Source organism: Notolepis coatsorum (genome assembly GCF_963971535.1).
Source record: "Notolepis coatsorum genome assembly, chromosome: 5".
NCBI classification, from domain to species: Eukaryota; Metazoa; Chordata; class Actinopteri; order Aulopiformes; family Paralepididae; genus Notolepis; species Notolepis coatsorum.
In genome coordinates, this window is record NC_140169.1 from 85,894,730 (window position 1) to 85,921,486 (window position 26,757).

Genomic DNA, 26,757 nt, shown 5'->3' on the forward strand with positions numbered 1-26,757 from the left:
AGAGTAGGGGGGTTTGGGGGCATCGTCCCCCGGTAGAACATTTTAATGATTTTAATACGCAAATTAAGCTTTTAGGAGTATTTCGAAACTAGAATTACAGAGTGGGAGTAGATACACTACTCTTGATACCACATAATTATTATTGGAGGGGACAATTTATATATTTCCTATTTTGGGGGGGACATGCAGCATTGCAGTAGGGTCAAAAGTGGTTGTAATGGAAGTCTATGGTCTTGTAGGTTAACAGTCCCAATTTACCATTTTGTTCAATCCAACAAAGTCAAATGTGTTTCTAGAATATTTAATTATAGTGTATTTAAAAAAGCAGTTACTGGTATATGATCAAAACTGGTATCTAAGGGTTGATTTTCAATTGTGATTAATTAAGTCATTATGAAAATTAAACAATAACCCGTTCTAAAAAAGAAAGGGAGGAAAAGAATGAGAAAAATATTGATCCATCATCATTTTATTGCAGTTCAAATTTTTGTTTTTTAACAGGGCATCAAATGCTAATTGAAACTGCTTGGAAAAACAAATAGCACTTATACAGATATTCCCTATATTAGACCAACAGGTAACAACAAAACAACCAAAACAGTAACAATATTGAAACACCTTTCTTATTTTAAAATTGTGTGTGCATGTGTGTGTGTGTGTGTGTGTGTTAAAAACAATTCAAATACATTAAACTGATAAAAGAAATGCCTTTAAAATGTAAAATAATAGACCTAAAATGATGATAATAAATCATATTCAGCCTATGGATTTCCTTTGTCCTACATAAATTATTAGAAAAACGGGAGGGTTGGTTGACAGGTATACATAATGCAAGTGGCGCGCAACACCTGCTTGAGCTGCGGGATGAGGCGCGCTTGTTTCTGACAATGCGTCCCAGCTCGCTGCCCACCTTTCCGATCCCGACCGGATAACAGGGCTAGCATATTTGTCTTGCATATTTGCTAAACTGAATGGACTTAATCTGTCACTACAAGGTGAAAACACAACCATCCTGTCGCTCAATGATAAAATACAAGCGTTCACGAGGAAACTCGAGCGCTGGAGTAGAAATGGGCTGGATTTCCAGAGCTTAATAAATGTATGGAGGAAAATGAACTGGAGGTGAATACAGTGAGGATGTCTATAACAACTCACCTCCAAGCTATTCTTTTTATTAAACATCTGATATTTTCGCGAGGATGGCCAGTGCCGCAGACATTTTTATTAAACATTCTGATACTTTGATGTAAGGGATGGGAAGGGGGGATGGCCGTTTTAGAAGGGGGATGATATTGACCGTTTTTATGGCATCCCCCCGCATCCCCCTTCAACTCGAGTACTGGTTATGGGGATAAACGAATATAGAAGGTTAACCCATAAGGTTAACAGGGTAGAATACAGATGTAGTGTGAGGGAGGGGAGGGTGGGTTTTTTTTTTTTTATAGGTTTTTATGTTTAATGTTTTATTGTTGCGTGTCGGTACCTATATTATCCCATTGTGGGATAATAAAGTATAACTTGACCACCTTAATCAGCAGGATGCCACTATGTCCTCCTTCGGAAAAAAAAAATACATTTTAAAAACTCACTGTATCAACCCATGCATTTAAAAACTCACTGTATCAACCCATGCATTTTAAAAACTCACTGTATCAACCCATGCATTTAAAAACTCACTGTATCAACCCATGCATTTAAAAACTCACTGTATCAACCCATGCATTTAAAAACTCACTGTATCAACCCATGCATTTAAAAACTCACTGTATCAACCCATGCATTTAAAAACTCACTGTATCAACCCATGCATTTAAAAACTCACTGTATCAACCCATGCATTTAAAAACTCACTGTATCAACACATGCATTTAAAAACTCACTGTATCAACCCATGCATTTAAAAAACTCACTGTATCAACCCATGCATTTAAAAACTCACTGTATCAACACATGCATTTAAAAACTCACTGTATCAACCCATGCATTTAAAAACTCACTGTATCAACCCATGCATTTAAAAACTCACTGTATCAACACATGCATTTAAAAAACTCACTGTATCAACCCATGCATTTAAAAACTCACTGTATCAACCCATGCATTTAAAAACTCACTGTATCAACACATGCATTTAAAAACTCACTGTATCAACACATGCATTTAAGAACTCACTGTATCAACACATGCATTTAAAAAACTCACTGTATCAACCCATGCATTTAAGAACTCACTGTATCAACACATGCATTTAAAAAACTCACTGTATCAACACATGCATTTAAGAACTCACTGTATCAACACATGCATTTAAAAAACTCACTGTATCAACACATGCATTTAAGAACTCACTGTATCAACACATGCATTTAAAAAACTCACTGTATCAACACATGCATTTAAAAAACTCACTGTATCAACACATGCATTTAAGAACTCACTGTATCAACACATGCATTTTAAAACTCACTGTATCAACACATGCATTTTAAAACTCACTGTATCAACACATGCATTTTAAAACTCACTGTATCAACACAGCACTACATCTCCTCTCCATTGCTGTTTGTGTTTTCCAGGAGATGTTTGAGGCCCTGTTCCTGGCCTACGATGAGAGAGTGATGTTCCAGCAGTTCAAGAGTTTCAGACGCGTTCGCATAAACTTCAGTAACGCCAAAGCAGCGGCCAGCGCCCGGATAGAGCTGCACGAAACACCCTTCAGAGGAAAGAAACTCAAACTCTACTTCGCACAGGTAGGAATCTATTCAAACTCTACTTCGCACAGGTAGGAATCTATTCAAACTCTACTTCGTACAGGTAGCAATCTATTCAAACTCTACTTCGTACAGGTAGCAATCTAGTCAAACTCTACTTCGCACAGGTAGCAATCTATTCAAACTCTACTTCGCACAGGTAGGAATCTATTCAAACTCTACTTCGCACAGGTAGGAATCTATTCAAACTACTTCGCACAGGTAGGAATCTATTCAAACTTTACTTCGTACAGGTAGCAATCTATTCAAACTCTACTTCGCACAGGTAGGAATCTATTCAAACTCTACTTTGCACAGGTAGCAATCTATTCAAACTCTACTTTGCACAGGTAGCAATCTATTCAAACTCTACTTTGCACAGGTAGCAATCTATTCAAACTCTACTTTGCACAGGTACTGTAGCAATCTATTCAAACTCTACTTTGCACAGGTAGGAATCTATTCAAAATATATTTGTTTTATTCAATGAAAAAGGTATTTGGGTATTTTTCAAGTAGCCTTTTACATTGACCTTGACCTCCAACTAATTGGAGAGAGTGTGTATTGCATATCAAGTTGACATCACTCCTGTTTAAAGATTTATTTTTTTGGCGTTTTATCGCTTTATTTCTACTGGGCAGTCCAGTAGGGAGAGACAGAGGAGGAATGGGAGACAGAGTGGGGGAAGACATTCAGCAAATAACGACGGGTTCGGGAATCGAACCCGGGTCGGCCGTGTCGCGGCTGAGCGCGCTATGTGGTTTGCCACTGGGGCGCCCATCACTCCTGTTTAGTTGAATCAACTCATATTTGGTTTATTCAACAACAAAGAAATAATGAAAATATAAAGGGCATACTGTACTAACTTTGTATGTGTGTGTGCATGGGCATACTGTACTAACTGTATGGTCTGTGCATTCAAATGAATATTTCAAATGTGTGTGTGTGTGTGTGTGTGTGTGTATTTTATATGTGGTAGTTTCCATGATGCATGATATTCTCTCTCTCTCTCTCTCTCTCTCTCTCTCTCTCTCTCTCTCTCTCTCTCTCTCTCTCTCTCTCTCTCTCTCTCTCTCTCTCTCTCTCTCTTTGGTGCAGTGTCATTTTGATTATGCTAGTGTAGCCTGGTTTGAGGGACTGTCAGCTTCATTAAAGAAGAAACTACAGGTGTCACAGAATAAGCTGATCAGGGTTGTGATGGGCCTAGGACCTCGTGATCATGTTGGGAGGAGACATTTTCAGGAGCTCAACTGGATACCAGTTGAGGCCAGAGTAGCCCAGCTTAGGCTCAACATGGTACACAAAATAATAAATAACAGGGCCCCCAAATATTTTAGTAACTATTTTCCTAGTGTTAGTGAATCACACAGCCACAGAACGAGATCTAGCATAGCAAACCTGCATCCTCCAAGGTGTAGAACAAAGATGGGACAGTGCTCATTTGCTCACAAAGGAATGGAAAGGAGTGGAATGAGTTGCCTTTGATCACCAAACAGTCCCAGAGTAACTAAGGAAGGTTCTAGTTTTTAATGTAGTGTAGTTTTAGTGTGTCTGTAAATTTTGTATATTGTATTTGTATATTCTATTAATAATGTTGTATTTAGCTTTTTAATTCTATTTTTAGCAATATACTGTAGGCTGATGGTAATATGTGTAATACATGTTTATGTAAATACCATGTGCTGCTGAGACCAAGGACCACAATGGAAATAAGTCTGTGACTTTTTTGTGCTATCCTTGATAATTTTAGGATGCATGACTTGTTGTAACATGTAATGTATTTTAATAATTGTCAAATAAACTAAACTAAACTCTCTCTCCCTCCTCAGGTTCAGAACCCGACGCCAGATGGTGATAACCTCCACTTGGCCCCTCCCCAGCCCTCCAAGCAGTTCCTCATCTCTCCGCCAGGCTCTCCCCCTATTGGCTGGCAGCAGATTGACGAGGCCACACCCGCCGTCATCAACTACGACCTGCTCTATGCCGTGGCCAAGCTAGGACCAGGTGAGACATGGTTGGTTGGTTGGTGGGTTGGTGGGTTGGTGGGTTGGTTGGTTGGTTGGTTGGTTGGTTGGTTGGTTGGTTGGTTGGTTGGTTGGATGGATGGTTGGATGGTTGGTGGGTTGGTTGACTGGTTGATTGTTGGTGAGTTGACTGGTTGGTTGGTCAGTGGGTGGGTTGTTGGTGGATGAACTTGTTGGTTGTTGGTGGGGTGACTGGTTCTTTCTTTATTTTTCTTTCCACTGCCTGTACCCCATGTCTTTCACTCAATATTTGTTGTACCTTTTCTCTCTTTCTTTCACCCGCTCTGTCTTGTTCTTCTCTCTCTCTTTCTCCCTCTATCCTCTCTCTCTCTCTCTCTCTCTCTCTCTCTCTCTCTCTCTCTCTCTCTCTCTCGCTCAGATAAACCACCCTCAACCTGTACTGTATATAACATCACAATGACACAGTGTAGACCTCTATTTATATATCTGCTGCTTAACTGTCAGTCTATGAGGTTATGTAACAGGGCCTACAGCAGCCATCAAAACACAGTTGTTACAAACCAGCGCTCTTCTCTTCTCAGACATAAACAGATGTCTACCTCCTGTAGGTGAAAGACTGTAGGGCTGAGAGCTTATGGCGTCGTATTTCAAAGGGATCATTCAGATTTTTGGAACCCTGGCCCTAGTTACTTACCTCACTAATGATGATGTTGATTGACAGAGTACTTTCTTGTGAGTACGAAATAGGGCTAGGGTTCAGAACAAATACAATTATGCAAGTTGTTTGATGATGCACATTCAAGACAAGTAGCTCTGATCAACAGTGGAATTATGAATATGTCACATACTCACAGTCATGCACACACAAACACACCTACACACACATTACATATCTGGGTTAATATTCATCACTAATATGGGATGTGCACACTAGGGTGACCAGGTGTCCCCCTTTTGGTTGTACTGTCCCACCATTTTACCAAATGTCCCACGTCCCTTATATTGAGAGGATGTCCCTCTTTTCGAAGCCAAAAAAAACATGCGTCTAAAAGCCCCTCCCTACAGACAGTAAACGTAGCAACCCGCCTCTTGTCCACACACATTGCTCTGATTGGTTATAGTACTTTAGCGCGCTGCTTGCCTGCTTGTGACGTGACTGAGACTGAGTCGAGACGCTACCTCATATCGCAAATCTGATTGGTCAAAAAAACACAACAACATTACAAGCAAACTAGTTCAAGATGGAAAGCAGTAAAAAGAAACGGACCTGCAGTTACAACCAAGACTGGCAAACGACACATGACTGGGTGAGGCAGATGGCAGGAAATCCGCAGCAGGCTTTCTGTGTTTTGTGTCATAGTTCGTTTTCAATTGCGCATGGAGGAGAATACGACTTGAAGCGCCACAGTGGACGTGAGTCTCACTTGAAAGTGGCTCACCAAAAAGAAACATCCAGATCTATGGATACGTTTCTTTTTAAACCAAACAATGATAGCCAGACGGACAATGTCACTGCAGCTGAGATAACAAGTGTCTATCACACAGTACAACACTCCCATTCATACAGGTCAGCCGACTGTGGTAACCTTTAACCTTTGATTTAAATCTATTCGGTGAAGACCATGGCAGTTATTCTAATATAGAAACACAATTTATTTGTATTATTATTTTTGTATTATACTACACTGTTTTCCCTAGTTCTGTGTTAACAAGGAATATCAAACACAAGACATTCCTGTCAAGTGATGACGTTTGAATATTTAAAACAGATGTTAGGTGGTATTTAATTTGTATTTATTTTGATTTAACCTTTAACCTTTGATTTAAATCTATTCAGTGAAGACCATGGCAGTTATTCTAATAAAAAAATGTACATTATCTATCTGTCCCACTTTGTCCCACTTTGTCCCACCAAAATCTTACTGTTGTCCCACTTTGTCCCACCAAAATCTTACTGTTGTCCCACTTTTGGACTTTTTGCATCTGGTCACCCTAGTGCACACACACACAGATGCACATTCAATGACACACACACACACAGACACACACACACACACACACACACACACACACACACACACACACACACACACACACACACACACACACACACACACACACACACACACACACACACACACACACACACACACACACACACACACACACACACACTGATTCCCATCACTTTCCATTCTGTCATCCATCCAGCCTGTACTCTAAGGACGTCATACAGTGTCTCTTCTGAGCTCAGTCACACGCCACAAAGGTGTCAACAACACCGCCATGTCCAGCTCTTATGAATAACTCTACAACACCACACCTGTCTGTCTGATGGAAAGTCTGAGGACAGAGAGAGGGAGAGGAAGGAGGAGGAAGAGAGGGAGAAAACGGATGCAATATGTGTGCGTGTGTGTGTGTGTGTGTCCTTCACACTGCCCACAATACCGATATATCAGAATAGAAGGAACAATCAACCAAGTTGCTCGCTGTGTACACACACACACACACACACACACACACACACACACACACACACCACACACACACACACACACACACACACACCACACACACACATTATACATCAGTTTCTCTCCCTCTCTTCCTCCTCCTTCCTCTCCTTTTGTCTTTCCTCTGTTATGCCTTTTTGCGCCATTTTGATGTGAGCAGCCATTTTGAGTTGATGAGTATTGAATGTCACCTGCTCTCTATTGCCACTATTTTTATCCAGACATTTTAGAATGGCACTGAGACAAAAAAAATTAGTCACAGATCATTTATGTAAATGTTTGGTTTTTATTACTGACTGTTTGTTTGTATGTCTGTACAGTATGTCTGTCTACCTGTCTGTCTGTTTGTCTGTGAAGTTACAAGGGTGAATGGTTCTGTTATACAGAACCCGCTAAGTCCCTCTGCGTTGTGATTTGTCCTTCCTACTTCCCTTGTACTACTTTCAAAGACCAGAAAGCTGGCCTTGCTTCACGGCGGAGGAACAGAAATAAGAAAAGGAGAGTGTAGTTATTTCAAAAGTAGTGGTTTATTAAAATCCACAAAGTCATACAAAAATGATCTGTTTCAATTAAAATAAAGAATGCTATAGTCGTGATCACTAGACACTATGCCGTCTGCGATCCAAACTAGATTAAAGAATGGTAGTTCTTGATTGTCTTTGTTCTCTGCTGACAACAAAGAGGATTCTGTTCTCGTTCCAAAAGCTTCTTCTCCGTGTGTTCCTTTGTTCCTGCTGCCGCTCCTCTGTGTGAATCGGGAGGTCTTCCTGTGTCGGTTCCGTTTTTCTTGTGTTGCTCACAGTCACAGCACCCCCCTTTTTATCAATGAGCCTGGAGTGTCTGCGTGATGTCACAGGAGTGACGTCAAAAAGATGTTTTCCTCCAATCACGGGCTCTCTAAGTTTGAATTTGAAATAGAAGGTTGTCCTCAGTAGGCCAACTCTCTCTACTTTGTTTCAAATCAGAGAAATAGATACCGTCTAAACTAACTTAATACTTTTGTTATTAAACCCAAGATATATATATTCGAATTGAGATTGATTCCATAAACACAGACATATCAGTTTTGAGTAGTTTCTCTTGCTGCTAAATGAGAATCACAGTATTTTTATCATTAAGTCCACTTCTATCATTTCTAATAATATTCTTTTAACTTAAATCACTATCTATTTTATACAGTTAGTATTCAGCACTTTAAGTATTTTCCAATTTAGTTTTAGAAGTGGCTTAATTTCAAAACTCGTGATTCTTTATCATAACCATAGCATTTTTCATATCATTAGTTTCAGGATTATTACCACAATATAGCCGAAATATTTGCAATTCATTTTAAGCAAATTTGAGTACAGAAGCAGACATTTGAAAGTATATTTGGGTTACTGAAATAATGATGCTTCGCTCCTCCTCTGCATCTGTCTCAACATGTAGTGCTCACAGGGGCAGTGTCACAGATAACACAGATATGTGACTACTCCCTCTATTGTCTGCAGCTGTTGCCAACCCTTGTATGCAAATCCACCTCTTGTTGTGAGCACAATGTCTCTGTAAACCCACACAATCTATGAACTAAGTCACTCTAGTTTTTACCAGTATATTTGATCTCCAACTGTTACACTTTGACTGTTTCTATAGGACTAGACCCATGATCCATTCATTTTGCACATGACTTGATGATTAGTTACCGTGTTCCTTAACCTAGCAACAGACATTCTTTTCTCTTATCTGTATGTCCACAAGTTTCAGGCAGGATGTAGCTTTGAGGGTTTTTACAACCTAGTGATCTTTTATGACTTGCAGAGGACAGCTGTCTTCTGACCTTCTGTGCTTAAACCTTTTCTTTTAGGAACATTTTAATTCATTTTAGGATTTATGGTTTATCAAATAATACTACATCTGTCCATCTGTTTCTATCACGGTTGTGTTTTGGAACCCAATGTGCAGGTAAGGAGAAACGGTAGACAGAACTGGATAAAACCCAATATGGGTGTATTTAATGGGATGGTCAATGTCCAGGCAGGGGTCGGTACACAGGGGTGGTAATTGTAATGTCCAGGGTGTGGACAGGGGCAAGAGAGTCAGAGAGACGGGGTCAGAGCAGGGACAGGGATAGTCAGCCAGGCAGGTGTCAGAGCAGTTCCTTGTGAGCCAGGCCAGTGTCTCCAGGTCTTAGCCGGGCCAGGTCTTCCTTGTGAGTTAGGCCAGTGTCTCCAGGTCTTCGCCATGCAGGCTAGGAGAGAGGATGAGAATACAAGTTAGACCATGTCAAAGAACATGAGATCCAGGCGAACAACTAGAAGCATCAGAATAGCGAACACAAGCATAATAACATGACTAACTGGTAACAAGAGTTTACGATCTGACAGCTTCTCCATGTCTGGGGCGGGGTTATATACCATGATGTACCATGTCCACAGACCTCAGATCAGCTGGGGCGCGGTTATATACCATGATGTACCATGCCCACATACCTCAGATCAGCTCACACCACACCACAAACCGCCTGGTCCGGTCCTTTATACCGGCAGCCATCAGGCTCTACAACAAAGGGCTCGGACGGCCGGATCTGCTGCCAGAACTATCAGTCACGCTGGACTTGAGAAATAGAGACTCACATCATCATACTGACTATTTATGTTATGGTTTGTAACCGACCTCAAACGCAACGGCACAGACAGGAAGTTCAGAGTTAGCCAAATGCTAGGGCGTATTTATTTACAGAGTCAAAAGAAGGATAAAGTACAATAATCAAACAAACGGGGAGACTGCCTTCGGCAGAGTCATCTGCCGCTCTGCAGAATCCTCCTGGTGATAGTGGTGGGGAATTGGCATGTGACGTTGTAGCGGCTCTGCAGATACTCCCAGCAGATAGTGGTGGGGAATTGGCATGTGACGTTGTAGCGGCTCTGCAGATACTCCCAGCTTTCACTCAAGGTGGAAAACGGAGAGAGAGAGAGAGATATCAGAAACAGTCCAACGAAACACAGAGGCAGTGTGGTTCCCTCCTCCCTAGCTGGGTCCAGAACCAATTGACAGTGACGGTCCTCAGTGTTCCCCACAACACACAATTTAGCCGAGTTAGTGCAACAAAACGAAGTCTTCAGTGTCTCTTCTAAGACACACAATCAGAATAATCCAGAGGGGTTTGGTTCCACTCACCCAAGCGCAATGCGTAAAGCGGGCAAAGCGAGGCGCAGCTCCAAACGGGGAACAAGGTTCTCCACAGCGGTTCTCCACAGAAAGGTCCAGGGCCCTCATTCATCAACGTGTTCTACGCACAGATTTGTGCTTACCCTGTGCGTACGATCATTTCTAAGCAAAGAGTGGGATTCATCAATTTCAACTTGAACTTGACTCCGTGCTTACGTCTACGCACAGGTCAGAGCACACTTAGCTGACGCCCAGTGGTAGAATATCGTTACTACGCATAAGCACTCCTCAGTTCTGCATTAGTTTCAAGGCGGAAATAAGCTTCCGTGCATTAGTGTTCAACTTCTGTATGACCCGTAATTCATTATAGTTCATTATAAAATAGCGACAGTAGTGTAATTATAACAGGCTCACACGCGAACAAGAGGTTGGCCTGCTTGTTTGGCACGGGGGGGCAGACGCAAAACACCAACCTCCAAACGCGATTAAATATTGTTTCAAATAAAAAGCGAATTATTTTGTGTTTCATGTTTCCAAATAAGATTGGTCACGAAATGCTTTCTACTTCAATTTGTTGGTTAGAATAGATGACCTCCGTTGAAACTTCACTGAGACTAACAGTCTATTTGTGAGCTCCCGCTCAGATGTGATAATAATAACAATAATAATAATAGCTTCATTTTATATAGCGCCTTTCAAGAGACCCAAGGTCGCTTTACATAGATAGGGGGAGGGAATAACAAAGTAACAGACATAGTGGACAGACACACAACATATAAATATGATGATGGAATTCATTCAAGATCCTCTCCACCCTCGGGTCTTTGCCACCGGCACGGTCCATCGTGATATTGGAGATGGATCGAGCAATAGACTGTTACTGTAGCTGTCAAAGCTCCATCACAAATGCAGTTATGTGAATAGAAAGGGATTCCACTAAGTCAATGTTGCGATGCGCATTTGCCTGATACATGTTGTTGCTGCATGCCGGGAGGAAGGCGATGCTGAATGTTTTCAATTCATTAAATAAAACGGATACTTTTTGCAAGGGTTTACTGACTGTCATACAAATAATCAACCAACTACATACTGTAACTTTTCAGTGCACGTTCTTATTTACATTGTGACAACAGCCTTGTGAGTTCCCGCAGTGACCCGCACACAGACATGATGGAATTCAAGTTCATGTATTGAAAGGCAGGCTACATCATACATGCAGTGAGATTCATTGTTCTTGTATATGCTCTCGTATTATTGTTTATATAGGCTACCCAATACTGACATCAAAATAGATTGTAGTATGCCTCTAGAAATCATATGCAGCAGGTAGAAAATTGACGGGAGATCCATCGCGATTTGGAATAAAATTGAGGAGAACTTTAATCCCTGGGTATTAATCAAACAACACGGGAAAAGGCAGTCATATTCCAGCGCGGTCTTTATTCGTGTTTGCGCTGCCCAGGCAGCAATGGTTAATAGATATCATATCCGACATCACCGTAAGTGTACACGTCTGTCAGCATGTACGCTTCCCTCGGCTTAGTCCATTTTTCCACATTTCATGGGTGTATTCCATTACCGTATATGGTTAATCGGGGCGTTTCTGGTATGCAAATACTTAAAACAGTGCACGAGCTCAAACGTAGGATCAAAGTCATATTCATCATGACAGGTGTGCGTAGAACCTGCGTACGCACGTGTGATGAATCCCGACTTTCCTGTGCGTACACTCATTCTAAATTCTGTGCTTACGTGTGGAAATAGAACATGTTCTACGCACACGTTGATGAATGAGGGCCCTGGAGAGAAAGTAGACCAGGAACAGCAACGGGGAAAAACAGGCAAATGCAGTTGTATTCCAGAATGACCCGACAACGATAGAAGGAAGGTCCTGGTATATAAAGCCCTCTGGGGCGCTAATCACAAACTATGACAGCTGCGTGATGAAAGTGGCAATCGTTCAAAAAGCGTGTGGCGGGGAATGCACCAATCAGCACCATACCTCAGGAGAGCGTGTAGCGGGGAACCAACCAAACCTCACAATTTAAGCATTAAATCACGCGCAGGAGTGTGTTATACTCATTAGATCAAACCTAGGTGTGGTTGTTAGCCCCGACACGCAGCGGAGGGGCGTTAGACCCCCCCTAGGCGTGATCTAATGAGTATAACACACGACTTCAAGTGATTTAATGCTTTTATACAATGGCCCAATTCACCCCAAAAGAAATGTTGATACATTTTTTTTATTATTATTTACATGAAAACAAGACAACACAATAACCACAATAACAATACACAGAACTTCACAGGGAATTAACAGAAACAATAATAATACAGAAATAACAATTTATAAAGAAAAAAAAAAGAAAACAGAGTACAACCTTTTAAAATTTAAGGGGTACTATCTAATAAATGGCCTTTCCCAGTATTCAGCACCATTTCCCGGCCGTGTGGCCCTATATTAATAAAACTTATATATCCAATTCTCAAAAAGGCCCATTCTTCCAATTCACCTCACAACATTCACCCTCACCGAGCTGAGTCATCACAAAATGTGCATATCAATGATGTCAGACATTTCCCAGCTGCATAACAATGTGGCAGATGCCACCGGGTCACACAGTGGTTGGAGCCCAGCCTCAAAATGGCCCAAGGTCCTGAGGTAGAAAAACGCCGCCTTTGAGTACACGACTAGAAAAACAAAACAATGAACCTTCTTGAAAAACAAAAACCTACAGAGGTGTTCCATAGACTCACAGGAACCGTGTAAAAGTGTCCAAATAGTGAAGAAATAGCCAAATAGCTCCCCCCCAATAAAATCCCCCAGTTAAAGTCAAAAGGACAACATAAAAGACAAGACAGACAAGACATTTCCTCCTCCCCCTCCCACGAGACCGCCGGACTCCCCCGAACAAGCACCCCAACCCCGCTCAGCCGCACACGGCGGTCCTGACCTTCTCAGCTGCTGCGAACCACAGGTCAATCCCAGCCTGCCCCACCCCAATCACCCGCGCCGTGGATATCTCAAGATAAATCACATCCAACAGCGTTAGGGACCAGTTAATCACTGTGAGCTTCTCAGGCTCCTTCCATCTCAATGCTATTAGCTTCTTCGCTGCTGTGACGCCCGCTAGGACAACCCTTTTTAGTTGTACGGACGTGGGTAGTGTTGTTATATCGTTCAGGAGCAGTGGCGAATCCTTATGGAAGCCAACGGAAGCCATGCCTCCCTAATATTAAAATATGAATTAATATCAAATATGAAATATAAAAAAAAAAAAAAAAAATATATATATATATATAGTTTACATTCTTTTTCATCTGTGCATCTGTGTTATAATTTTTAATTTTTTTTTTAAATGTCTCCCTCTTCTCCTTCTCACTCCCTCTAACACACTGTCAGACTCACTGTGCTCACTGCAGCTAGTATAGGAGAGAGGCAGGGGGTAGGTCTCTTTCTCCAGGCTTCCAGCATTATAGAGTCCAAATCCGATCCTAGCCAATCAGATTCGAGCTGACTGCCACACCCTAAAAGTTTAAAACGGGGCTGTGAGGAAGACACTCAGCATATTTTCCCCTCTGCACTCTGAACATTGTATTAACCCGTAACTGTTCCCACGGGCCGAATATTGCCCCGATCCTCGCGAGATTAAATCCACGGGGACCTCTCGGCGTGCCGAAGCTTTTTTTTTTTCATCATCGAAAACGAGGGGAAAAGGTCGGCTCGCGACCAGTGGTGCAGTGCTGGTATAACTCGGTATAACGGCGTTTGACCTACTGTCAAGTGGAGCGTTTGACCTACTGTAAATTTGCCACTGCACCACTGCTCGCGACCCTGAAAATGTCGCGTGATTCTAAAAACGCTGTATTAAGTGAGCCTATTATGGGATCCACGCGAGCTTTCTATCGTGGAAACATCTGGGCGTCCCGCAACTTTTACTCATTCACATGTAGCCCCGAAAATGCTTAGAAAAGGAAAACAGAAAGCGTGGAATAAACTCGCCGAAACGGAAAAGTGTCCCACGGGCGCGCTGTGATTCCGATCCGTGTGGAAATATTCACGGCCATAGAGGAGACCGTGGGACACCTTTTTGCAACCGAATATGTGTCTCGAATTTGCTCCCACGCGGCGCGCAAAATCGTGCAAGGAAAAATCGGACCAAAAATGAACCAATGCTCCAGCAGTATTAATGACCCTGATGTAAACAAGACAAACGTCTTTCTCTGGTCTGCATCCCCTTATACAATTGTGTGTATTGAGCCGTACTGTATTGTACCCATTCTGCAATCTGTTAAATAAATAAAAAGAAAGTTTGACTGGCCGCCGAGCCATACTGTAGTGTACATGGTGACTGCTTGACTTAAAAAAAAAAAAAAAAAAAAAAATATTAATAAAAATATTTAATAATTTTTTTTTTAATAATTTTTTTTTGGCTTCCCCTGTTATTTTACCCACGCAACGCCACTGTTCAGGAGTAGCGTAACAGCTGTGAATGGGATAGTTAAGCCACACAGATCTGAAAGTTTGTCCGTTATTGACCTCCAGAAGTGGGCTACTGGTGGGCAATCCCAATACATATGCATATAAGTGCCAGTGGCCCTTTGAGAGCACAAAGTGCACCGAGAGTCGGTTACCAGTCCCATAGCAAATAGCTTCCTAGGTGTAAGATAGGTCCTATGAATATAATTAAAATTAATTTGCTGGTGATTGGGGTTGCGGGAAGACAATGCCACATTTGCCCAAACATCATCCCAGTCAAACTCGGGGTCCAACTCCGGGATATCCCCACGCCAGATTGTATCCAATGATACATTTTTATACGTGGATCGAATTAAGAGCGTATAAAAGTCTGAGACAAACCCTCTGGAGGTCGTCCTGTCCACTATGAGCCTGAGGAAGGGGTGTGGTTGCAAAGCTTGAGCCCACGGCACGCCATGCGCCCTCAGCGCTGACCTTAGTTGAAGGTAAAGAAAGAAGGACTCGCCGGGAAGATCATAAAATTCTTTTAAGTCCTGAAACGCTCGAAGGCCGTTCATATCATAAATATCCTCCAGAGTATGAACTCCCCTCCTTTGCCATTGAGGAATACTAACCGGCTTGTGCCCAACAAGTAGTTGCTGGTTATTAAAAATTGGAGAGTCCAGGTGCCATGGGCATTTAACTGCACACGACTTCTGTACATTACGCCACGTTTGGATCACGTGAGTTATGATCGGTCCATACCTCAGCCGGCATTTCGAAATAGGGACAGTGGAGTACACTACATCCTGCAATCTTAGCGGTGAGACCGCCGCCGCTTCTAAGGAGCGCCAAGATACAGCATCTACAGGGTCTAGCCAGCACATCAGAGGTCTCAGTGAAAAGGACCAGAAATAAAGCTTAAAATCAGGGATTGCGAGGCCCCCATCTTGTTTTCTACGTTGAGTAGTAGCTCTTTTGATTCTTGGGCGTTTGTTATTCCAGATAAACTTAGATACCATCGATTGTACCTTGCGCCAGTGGTCTATTGGAGGGGGCAGGGGGAGCATTGAGCTAACAAAATTTTATATGGAAGCCCGGGCTTGTAAGGAGTTAGGAAGGGACGACCATCTGTCTAGACCAGGGGTCAGCAACCTTTTTGACATGGAGTGCCTGTTTGAAATATAGTTGTAACTAGTGTGCCTCAACAATATTCCATGCATCGTAAATTTTTTTTTCTCATAATCAGGTATTTTTAATGATCATTTTTACAGTATTACACCATTATTGTTATTATTAACAATATTATTATGATGGTTGTATCAACCCTAAATCTGAGTTGGGGGGGGGGAATGCAATGCAGACAAACAGCTGCATACAGTGCGACCATTTCACTCACATTTGCCCATTCATTTTTGGACACATCACACACCATCGGTGTGTGTACTGTACGTGTGCTGTCATAGCTCCACCTACAGGCCTAATGGAGAACACCAGGAGAACACCAGGATGTGAATGGAGGGTGAATGTGAGGTATATCGTGTAAATAAGTTTTGATTGATCGCAAGACTACACTGTAAAAAAAATTATAATAATAAGTTACCAAACTTAAAAATATTGAGTTCAGTTACTGTGCATTAAGGTTTTCAGTTTTCAATCCATAATAAGTTAACAGAAAAATAAGTACACAACCACATTATTTCAACCTAATAAAACTATGTTTATTGTCATTGTTTTAAGAACACAAGTTGACTTGGTAATACTCACATTTTGAGTAAAAAATTGCTTTTAACATGTGCAATGTTCCATGAAATAGAAAAATAAATAATAAAATGTGTTGATTAATCCCACTGGTCACAATGGTGACCGTAATAATGTTTTTGTTATAAGGCTCTGCAAATGTTACTGAATGATGTAGCAATGTATTTCCAGCTAAATTGAAATAATAAACAAATAAAGGGTCTCAATTAAATATGTGGTAGTAAAAAGAACCTGTGGGAGGATTTCAACAAGATAAATGTGACAACAGTGCAAAATATTTCACTATAATATATAAAAAAAAAAAAAATGTACTGCTGCCCCCTGTACCTATGCAAATGCCCCCGCGTGCCTATGCAGGCACGCGTGCCTAGGGTTGCCTACCCCTGGTCTAGATCCTGGCATATTTTATCATAAGTACCCGTGAAGTTGTACTTAGTAGTTTGACTTAGCGTGGGGAATATCTCTATGCCTAAGTATTTAAAATGTTCCACTATGGGGATATCAGCTGGTAGTCGCACCGCCTTGGCCAGCTCATTAAGAGGTAGGCAGGCTGATTTGTTCCAGTTAATCTTAAAGCCTGACAATTTACCAAAGTCGTCGATTATTCCCAGTAATTTTGTGGCCGACTGGGAGGGGTCATCCATAAAAATCAGTAGGTCATCTGCATAGAGAGCAATTTTGTGTGGTGTATTATTGACCATTATGGGGACGATGTCCTCCGATTGCCTAATAAATTGGGCCAATGGTTCGAGGGAAAGCGCAAATAGTCCTGGGCTCAGAGGACAACCCTGTCTAGAAGATCTGGAGACTGGAAAAAGTGTGGAACAGGCGAGGCATACAGGACTTTAATCATATGAATAAAATTCTTTCCAAGACCCATAACCTCAAGTACCTTCCACAGGTATGACCATTCTAGTCTGTCAAACGCCTTCATGGCATCCAAGGACAGAACTGTGGACGGACCTGTATTGTCTTTACTGTTATCGACTACATGCAACAGCCTCCTAAGATTATCTGCAGCCAGGCGCCCCGGGATAAAACCAGTTTGATCGCAGTGTACCAATACCGTCATAAACCTCTGCAGGCGGCGGGCCAGCACCTTGGCAAACACTTTTAGATCGGCCCAGAGAAGACTCAAGGGCCTATAGCTACCACAATCATTGGGATCTTTATCCTTCTTGAGAAGTAAAGAAATCAATGCCATGTTGACATCTCTTGAGAACTCCCCTTGTTCGATAGCGTAATTGATCATATCGAGCATCAATGGACCCAATTGGTCCCAGAAAGCTAAATATACCTCGGGTGGAATCCCATCCCAGCCTGGTGCCTTACCCCTTTGCATCTCAGCAATTGTCTCCCTAAATTCCATAAGAGTGATCGGTTTCCCCAGTTCCTTAGCCTCTTCCTCAGAAATGTGGGGTATCTCAAGCCCGCCAATGAACGATTCAAATTTAGAGTTATCGAAATTAACCTCTGAGCTATATAACTGTGAGTAAAACTCTTTAAAAGTGTCGTTGATCTTTTTCGAATCAGTAGTGACTGTTCCCTGTCGCGTCTTGATCGAAGGGATATCCGAGAAATGATCATTCGAGCGTATTTTCATTGCCAACAGATGGCTAGGCCTGGAACCGTGAAAGTAGTAATTTTGCCTTGTCCTATGTATCAAGAACTCAGACTGTTGTTTAAGTATGGAGTTTATTTCTTTCTTGACTATCTTGCGTTATGTGTTTAGTCGTTCATTATAGTTAGTTTGCAAAGATGCGTATAGGTCCGCGTATAATGTTTCCAGTCCTTCTAGTTTTTTTGACTGGGATTTATGCAAATTGGAGGCGAAAAGTGTGACATGACCCCTGATAAATCCCTTCAATGCGTTCCACAGGACCATAGGGTCTTCGACTGTGCCGACATTAATCTGCAAGAATTCAACTAGTTTACTCCTAAACTCAGTACAGAAATCATTGTTCTTTAATAAGGTTGAGTTAAAACGCCACCTGGGAGCTCTCGTGGAGAGCCAAAGGTTGCCATAAGGAAAATCCCCTTGTGGTCCGAGAGAGCTAGGGGAACCAATGAGACGTCGAAACTATCAAACATATTAGGGGACGCGAATGCATAGTCTATTCGAGAGAAGGTTTTGTGTCTGGCTGACAGGTGAGAGTAATCCTTGAGGGTGGGATTGGATATGCGCCAGAGGTCTGCGAGCCCCGTGTCCTGGGCCCACATCCTGAGGGCCTTAGAGGACTGTTTTTGGTTGCTTGTTTCAGAGGACCCGGACCTATCCATCTCCGCATCCCAGCACGCATTAAAATCGCCACCCACAATGAGAGTGTATCCAGTAAGTTCCAACATATTCTTTGTGATTGTATTATAGAACGCTGAATCAAATGTGTTAGGGGCATACAATGCTATTATTGCCATCTTCCTATGAGAAAACTAAACTTTTGCTATAGTAATCCTTCCCTCCGTGTCCGACCACACATCCAGGACTTTGATATCAAGGTTACGTCTTGTAACTATGACGACTCCTTTTGTCTTATTGTCGGCTGAGGATGAGGAGATAACGTGATATTGTCGATTTGCTAGCCTTGACACATCACCCACCAATAAATGCGTCTCACTAAGGAGAGCAATGTCAATATTTCTTCTCTTCAATAACCAAAGGACACTGGCACGCTTGTGTGGGGCGTTAAGACCCCCTGCGTTCCAAATTAAAATATTCAATTTAGCCATGGTCGAATTTGTCTAAATGCGTGGAGAACATACCAGTGCAGCCAGGCTGAGGACAGAGGCGCTGATCCAGGCGGGCCCAGACGGTCAATGCCAAGAGTTCAGAGGAGGAACAATTACACACATATAGGACAACAGTACAGAAAACACAGAAAAATACCACCCCAGTTACAACCCCCCCTACTTCTACTCTATACCCTAACCCACCCATCCTAATATTAACCCTCCTATACCCACTCTCCAATCCCCTCCCTATGCTCCATCCACTAAGGATGGTCATCTTCCTATCATTTCCCACTGGAATCATGGATCCAATAAGACGCTCTCCACTCCGACCCCCTCTCTAGATAAAACCCTGATTAAACCCCCCACTAGTCCAAAAAAAAAAAATTTAAAATAAAAAAAAAATAAAGTTATTGGTCGAAAACAAACGTGAGCCTTGGCCCTAACATGAGCCAACTATAATGGAAAAATTAGCTATTATTATATAATAACTCAACATCATCCCTGTAACCAACTACTTCCGAATCTGCGTATCAACGTCGCAATGCTATAGCACAAATGGATAAAAGAAAATTAAAAAAATTAAAGCATACCAGAAGATAGTCTAAGGCAGGACCCGATCACAGTTAAATTGTGCAAACAGATGTCATTTAAACAGCAACAATAAAAAGAAAAAGAAAAAAGGGTTATTGGTCAAAGTGCAAGCATTTCACAGTCCCTCTGGTCAGGCACAAAGGCTGGAATGACATAATCCTATATAAGAATAGAAGTAAACACCTTCATTAACCCGGGGTAGTAATAAGCTACAGTATACCTGACACAACCTGTTATTATATATTACATATATATACATAACCGACCTTCAACGACCGGAGCCTAAGGCTCAAAAACAGCCAAACCCCGTCTAGACAAGGAAAACAAGACCTAGAAACACAACAAAACAGATCAACCGAAGGTGTTACTAGCGAAAACAAACGTGAGCCTTGGCCCTAATATGAGCCAACTATAAGGGAAAATTAGCTATTATTATATAATAACTCAACGCCATCCCTGTAACCAACTACTTCTGAATCTGCGTATCAACGTCGCAATGCTATAGCACAAATGGATAAAAGAAAATTAAAAAAATAAAGCATACCAGAAGATACAGAAGATAGTTAAGGCAGGACCCAATCACAGTTAAATTGTGCAAACATATGCCACTTAAACAGCAACAACAGCCAAAATACGTAAACATTAACGGGTCCCGAATGACTCGGTGCGGGCGATAGACATAGCATGCTAGTTAGCCCGAGGCTAGCGCGTAAGCTAGTGATGAATCCAGCCAGCACGCTAGTATCTGTTATGTACATTGTCCAGCTAGCTCGCTAGCTTTCATAGAGGCGACACACACGTACGACCATGAGGTCAGCATTAGCAAGTAACAGAAGTCATTGGGATGCCCCGCTAGTTTGGATGGGCAATGGCCAGTTAGCCTGTTTGGGCATGACAATAAACATTTGTGAGTAGTCCGCCCTATCAATGTATTTAGGCCCACATCGCCACGTCACTCACCCGACACAGTTATCAAGCTACGGTCTCGGCTATCCCCCCGAGATATTCCTCCGCTTTAGCCAACGACCAAAATGATCGACGATCATCGCCCTTACACAGCACAGATAATCTCGCGGGGAAGAATAGCGTAGGCCTCAGGCCCAATTTCCATAGCCTGGCCATGACCACTTTGTATTCGCCTCTCTGTGCTTGAACCTCCGGCGTAAAGTCTTCGAAAATGGCCACTTTGTGATTGCCGAGACCGAGTTCACCCCTCCTGGCACGGGCCGACCGCATGATGAGCTCCCTCTGTTGTAGCCTGTTTAGCTTAACAATGATGGGCCTCGGCTCCTTGTTCACTCCAGGACTGGTCTTGCCCGCTCTGTAGGCCGACTTGCACATGGGTGGGATGGGGAGGACATCCTCCCCCAGTATTTTTTGCAACAACTCCGGCATGGTCTCCGAGAGACGACCTCCCTCACTGCCCTCCGGGACACCAACGATCCTGATGTTGTAACGTCTCTCCCGGAACTGCATTTCCACAATTATCGACTGTAGTTTGGCAACGTCAGCCTGCCTAGCCAGCAGGGAGCTCTCCAGACACGCCAGCCTCTCGCCCTGTTGTGAGGCCTCTGTCGTTAGCGAGGCTAGTTCGTTAGCATTAGCCGTGGAGGCAGCGTGTAGCGACTCCATCTTCTCTCTCAACGGGTCGACCGCCAACCTAATTTCCTCTGTCATTGCCCGATGAAGGGTATCAAAAAATTCCCCCTGTGCTTTTCTTTGTGTTTCAGCGAAGCGTACTTCAAAGTCTGCATGGAGTTTTGTCATGACCGAGAGAACAGCTTCACGTATTTCACTGATCCCGGGCGAAGGCGAGGACAGATTCGGTGACAGTCTGCCGGCTGGCGTGCTCATGGCTCGGGTCTCCATTAACACCGCAGAAAGTTGAAAAAAGTCGACGAAAGTAGTTGATACTCGACGACTCAACAAGAAAACCAATAACAAATCAAAATAAAATAAAGACTAATGGGGAGAAAAGTGTATTTTTGCACGATAGTAGGGAGCTCTCGTGAAACACGTCCACCCCATGAATGCCTGGCTCCGCCCCCCCCAATTCACCCAACCTTATTGCTAATCAAGTCAAGTAATTTATTTATAGAGCACATTTAAAAGCTCGAGAGCCAACCAAAGTGCTGTACAGTACAGTCAAAACATAAAATCAATGTCCTATAAAATACACAAATACAAAAAGGCACAACAGGACAGGACAGTACATTCAGAAAATAGGACAAGCGGATAGGGGAGCACAAAGTACAGTATAGCACACAGGGGACAGAGGAGCACAAGAAGAGATACAAGAGGGAGGGGTCAGGATAAAATTGCATGAGAGTGTGTGGGTTAGGGTGTGGGAGAATCAGGATTAATCGAAGGCTAGGGAATATAAGTGGGTTTTTAAACGGGCCTTAAATGTCTCCAGCGTGGGGGCAGATCGAATCTCCAGGGGAAGCTGGTTCCATAGTTTGGGGGCCACAGCCTTGAAGGAGCGATCGCCTCTCTTTTTTAGTCTGGTGTGGGGGGGGGGGACCAGCCGAGCCTGGTTGGAGGATCTTAGTGCCCTGGGTGCTGCGTAAGGGGTGATGAGCTCGGTGATGTATAGGGGTGCTGCACCCGATAGTGCCTTGAAGGTGAGGAGGAGGATTTTGAAATCTATTCTAAGTGGGACTGGGAGCCAGTGTAGGGAGGCTAGGACTGGTGTGATGTGCTCTCTCTTTCTGGTGCCGGTAAGGAACCTAGCTGCAGAGTGCTGGAACATTTTGAGGCGGGACATGGCTGCCTGACTGATGCCGGTGTAGAGGGCATTGCAGTAGTCAAGGTGTGATGTGATGAATGCATTGACTACTGTTTCCAGGTCGTTTTTATTTTACTGATCTTGCGGAGTTGGAAGAAGCATGACTTGACTACGGCATTTACCTTTATTGCTATACAATAAACACACAGTAATTGAAGCATAATGGAGATTTATTCACAAAACCATCCACAGAGAAAGTAGATCCAATAGTAGATCCAATGGTCTGACCAAAAAATTATAATAATAATAATAATTGGTGGCCATTTTGTTTCTTTAAAAAAGTCTGTGATTTTTTTTTTTGTTTCACAATGGGTCATGACAAACCAATTACATAATCCAACATATGTGTAACGAACTAACATATTCCAGTTGACTGTATCTTTTTTGGAGGATTCGTTCAAAAGATATTCATACTTCCATTTGTCTATCTATGGCGGACTCATTCAGACTCATTCAGAAAAAAGAAAAAAAAAACGTGATTCGGTTGTGGGAGGGATCTGGGGTCACGTGGAGTGTGTTACAGATATAACAACGTCTAACTTGACTGTTTCAGCCAATCAGAATCAAGATATTTGCATTCCATTGTATAACTTGTATTTTTCACTAGAGACTCATATCACTGGACTCTCACCACTGGACTATCTTGTGTTTGTACTTTTTATATTATATTGCACTTGTATCTATACTTTAAGTGTATCTATAGTGTATGATACTAAACTGTATAGGACTGTGAAGCTATGTATCCCCCACCCTGTATCCCCCCTCCCCCCATGCTGCTTTGACACCCGAATTTCCCCAAGGGGATCAATAAAGGATCATCTTATCTTATCTTATCTTAGCTGCCTCGCTGACAACACACCTGCACCTACTTGACCATAATGAGAGCAGGAGAAGGGGAAAGAGAGACAGAGAGAGGGAGGAGCAGGACAGGCAGGAACCCTGACTGTCTCACTCTAATGCTCTCTCTGTCTCTCTCTCTCCCTGTGTCTTTCATTGTTTCTCTCCTCCTGTCTGTCTCCCTCCTCCTGTCTGTCTGTCTCCCTCTCTACTCTTCTCTAACTGTCTCTGTCTCGAGTCTGCTAAGAAGTCCTTTAGTCAAGGACAATCCTAGTTACCAAGGTGTTATAATCAGATTATATGCAATCCCATTACAAGTAACATGTTACTCTCCTATACTGTACAGTATAGGCTGTCTCTGTTTCATCACTTTACCTGGTGTTTACATGATTCAGATCAGAATCCACTTTACTGAGACCAGAATCCACTTTACCTGGTGTTTACATGACTCAATCCACTTTACTGAGACCAGAATCCACTTTACCTGGTGTTTACATGACTCAGACGTAATCCACTTTACTGAGACCAGAATCCACTTTACCTGGTGTTTACATGACTCAGACGTAATCCACTTTACTGAGACCAGAATCCACTTTGGTGTTTACATGACTCAGACCTAATCCACTTTACTGAGACCAGAATCCACTTTGGTGTTTACATGACTCAGACCTAATCCACTTTACTGAGACCAGAATCCCCTGTACCTGGTGTGCGTGCGTGCGTGTGTGTGTGTGGAGTCATCTGTGTGCTCTTAGCAGGATATTGCTTAACCAAACAGCAGGATCAAACTAGCAGCTTTTCTGCAGCGAAAAAAGGCCTTCAAGTCCCTGATCTGAACATAGGGCCACATACACATGCGCACACACATGCGCACACACACACACACACACATGTGCGCACACACACACACATACACATGCGCACACGCACACACACACACACACACATACTGTAGCTTCTTTACCTTGTGGGGTCTTACCAATGTCCCCACTACAACAAGAAAAAAACATCACTTGCGGGGACATTTGGTCTCCACAACAGTAGGAAAACTATGACACACACCACGCACTTAGAGTGATGGGGATCGTGCTGTGTGCTATGTTCAACTAAAACACATTGTTACCAGACCAAAGGTATTAATAAAGATAGCTTGACTAAAACACATTGTTACCAGACCAAATGTCTAAATAAAGATAGCTTGACTAAAACACATTGTTACCAGACCAAAGGTATTAATAAAGATAGCTTGACTAAAACACATTGTTACCAGACCAAAGGTATTCATAAAGATAGCTTAACTACAATAAGAGGCTACAATGACTTTCACTCTCATGCTAACAGAAAGGGTATGTGGGTATGTGGAATGGAACTCTTAAGTGTTTATCCTTGGTCTTCTTGAAAATGTGACTATAAATAACTGCACCACTGTAGGTGAATTTTCCCCCACGTTTCGAGAGTATATCAGTACCACTTATGGCTCTTAATGTACTATAAGCACCACTTAAATGATGGGGCTAAAAGCATAATGGTCTTACGTAATGAGAACAAGATAGGTGCCGGCACGGTGGCACAGTGGTTAGCACTGCTGCCTCACAGCAAGAAGGTCCTGGGTTCGAACCCCAGCAGGGGGCCTTTCTGTGTCGAGTTTGCATGTTCTCCCTGTGTTCGCGTGGGTTTCCTCCAGGTACTCTGGTTTCCTCCCACACCATAAAGACATGCATGGTAGGCAGGGACTACAGATGAAAACTAGCTCATTAGCTAATTCTGGCACATTTACATTGATGTGGAAACTGAAGATGTTGATTAATGTGCACTGTCCCTGGGTAAAACAATTAAGAAATAACTTAACATATATGTATGTGGTATATTGAACTTATATTGGCCTCACCTCAAGAGAGGTCTGGAGAAATGCTTAGTATAATAAGTTACTAAACTCCACCCCACATAATCAGACCAAAACAAAGAATGTACAGTAAACAAAATGCAATACCAAATTTATTTTGTATCCTCTCTTTCTCAGATTTTTCTCTGTTTTCTCCCCGTCCCAATTTAGTCATTGTGCCAATTCCCCCCTTCCCCAACCTGGTTGTTGTGCGCATGTTCTCCTACTGGTCCGTACAAGGGAACCCTGAAGTCATCCGCCCGCTTCCTCCGACACGCGCGGCGACAGCCAGTGACTCTTTTTTCACCTGGCAGCGAGGACTCTCATTGGTGAAGTGTAACGCGTGGGAGGTCACGCTGCCTTCATCAAGTCCTGCCTCCGCTGAGCAAGCGCCCAGACCTGACCTGTAGGCGTCGCTGTCCACAACGCCAGATTCCCACCCACGGCTTCCCTCCCCCTAACCCAGCCAAACGAGTTAGTATGACGATCAGCCCAAGCCAAGGCAATGCTGACTCCGGGAGTCAAGACCGCAGCCTCTTGCATTGGTGACGAGCGCAATCTCCGCTACGCCACCTGACCACCCTTATTGGTATTGCTGTTTGACAGCATTACAGATTCTACCTTTAAATGTGAAATAATTTGTAAAGCGCTATTAAACCAGAAACATAATGGGCTCGCTAATTCTCGAAGACACTGTGACATCACGAGACCGCCGGCATCTGAGTTTGGGGGTAAACAAACTGGTGTGTGAGCTCCGTTTTATACATTCTTACATTACAAAATGAAAAAGGCATAAAGGCTACTTGAAGCGAATCAGTGATGGGAATAACGGCGTTATAAATAACGGCGTTACTAACGGCGTTCGTTTTTTCAGTAACGAGTAATCTAACGGATTACTCTTCCAATCTTAATAACGCTGTTACCGTTACTGCCAAAAAATGCGGCGCGTTACTATGATTGAAGCAGTTTTTTTCATCGGACAGATCTCTGCGCCGAGAGGCAATACTGTTCTTCCTTGGTTAGTAGGCAGTGCGCGAGACAAGCGCATACATGCTGACGATTGGCTGAGGTTGAGTAAAATGTCATCGTAAGCCAATCAGAGGTAGAGGTGGGCGGGTGTTCGAAAGCATGCAGAGTCTGACACACAGCGACAACACAAGCGAGTCACAGTCAATGAGAGACCGCGGGTCCGTGTACGTTTTGATAGTTTGTTTGGCGAGCCCAAATAATCCAAAACAAATCCAACGAACAACACAAGCGAGCAGTCAACGACAGACCGCGGGTCCATGCGCGTTTTTTGTTCACTCTTCTGTT

At 42.8% G+C, this 26,757-nt stretch overlaps 1 protein-coding gene across 1 annotated transcript in view; it reads left to right on the forward strand.

The window, feature by feature from the left end:
* Positions 1 to 26,757, forward strand: part of rcan2 (regulator of calcineurin 2) — a gene marked incomplete at its 5' end in the record, with an annotated part of 149,659 nt that overhangs the window by 82,169 nt on the left and 40,733 nt on the right. Inside the window, 2 exons of the mRNA XM_084313855.1 lie at positions 2,577 to 2,750; positions 4,580 to 4,754. Of these exons, the coding sequence (XP_084169981.1) occupies positions 2,577 to 2,750; positions 4,580 to 4,754 (349 nt within the window). The remainder of the gene's footprint in view (positions 1 to 2,576; positions 2,751 to 4,579; positions 4,755 to 26,757) is intronic.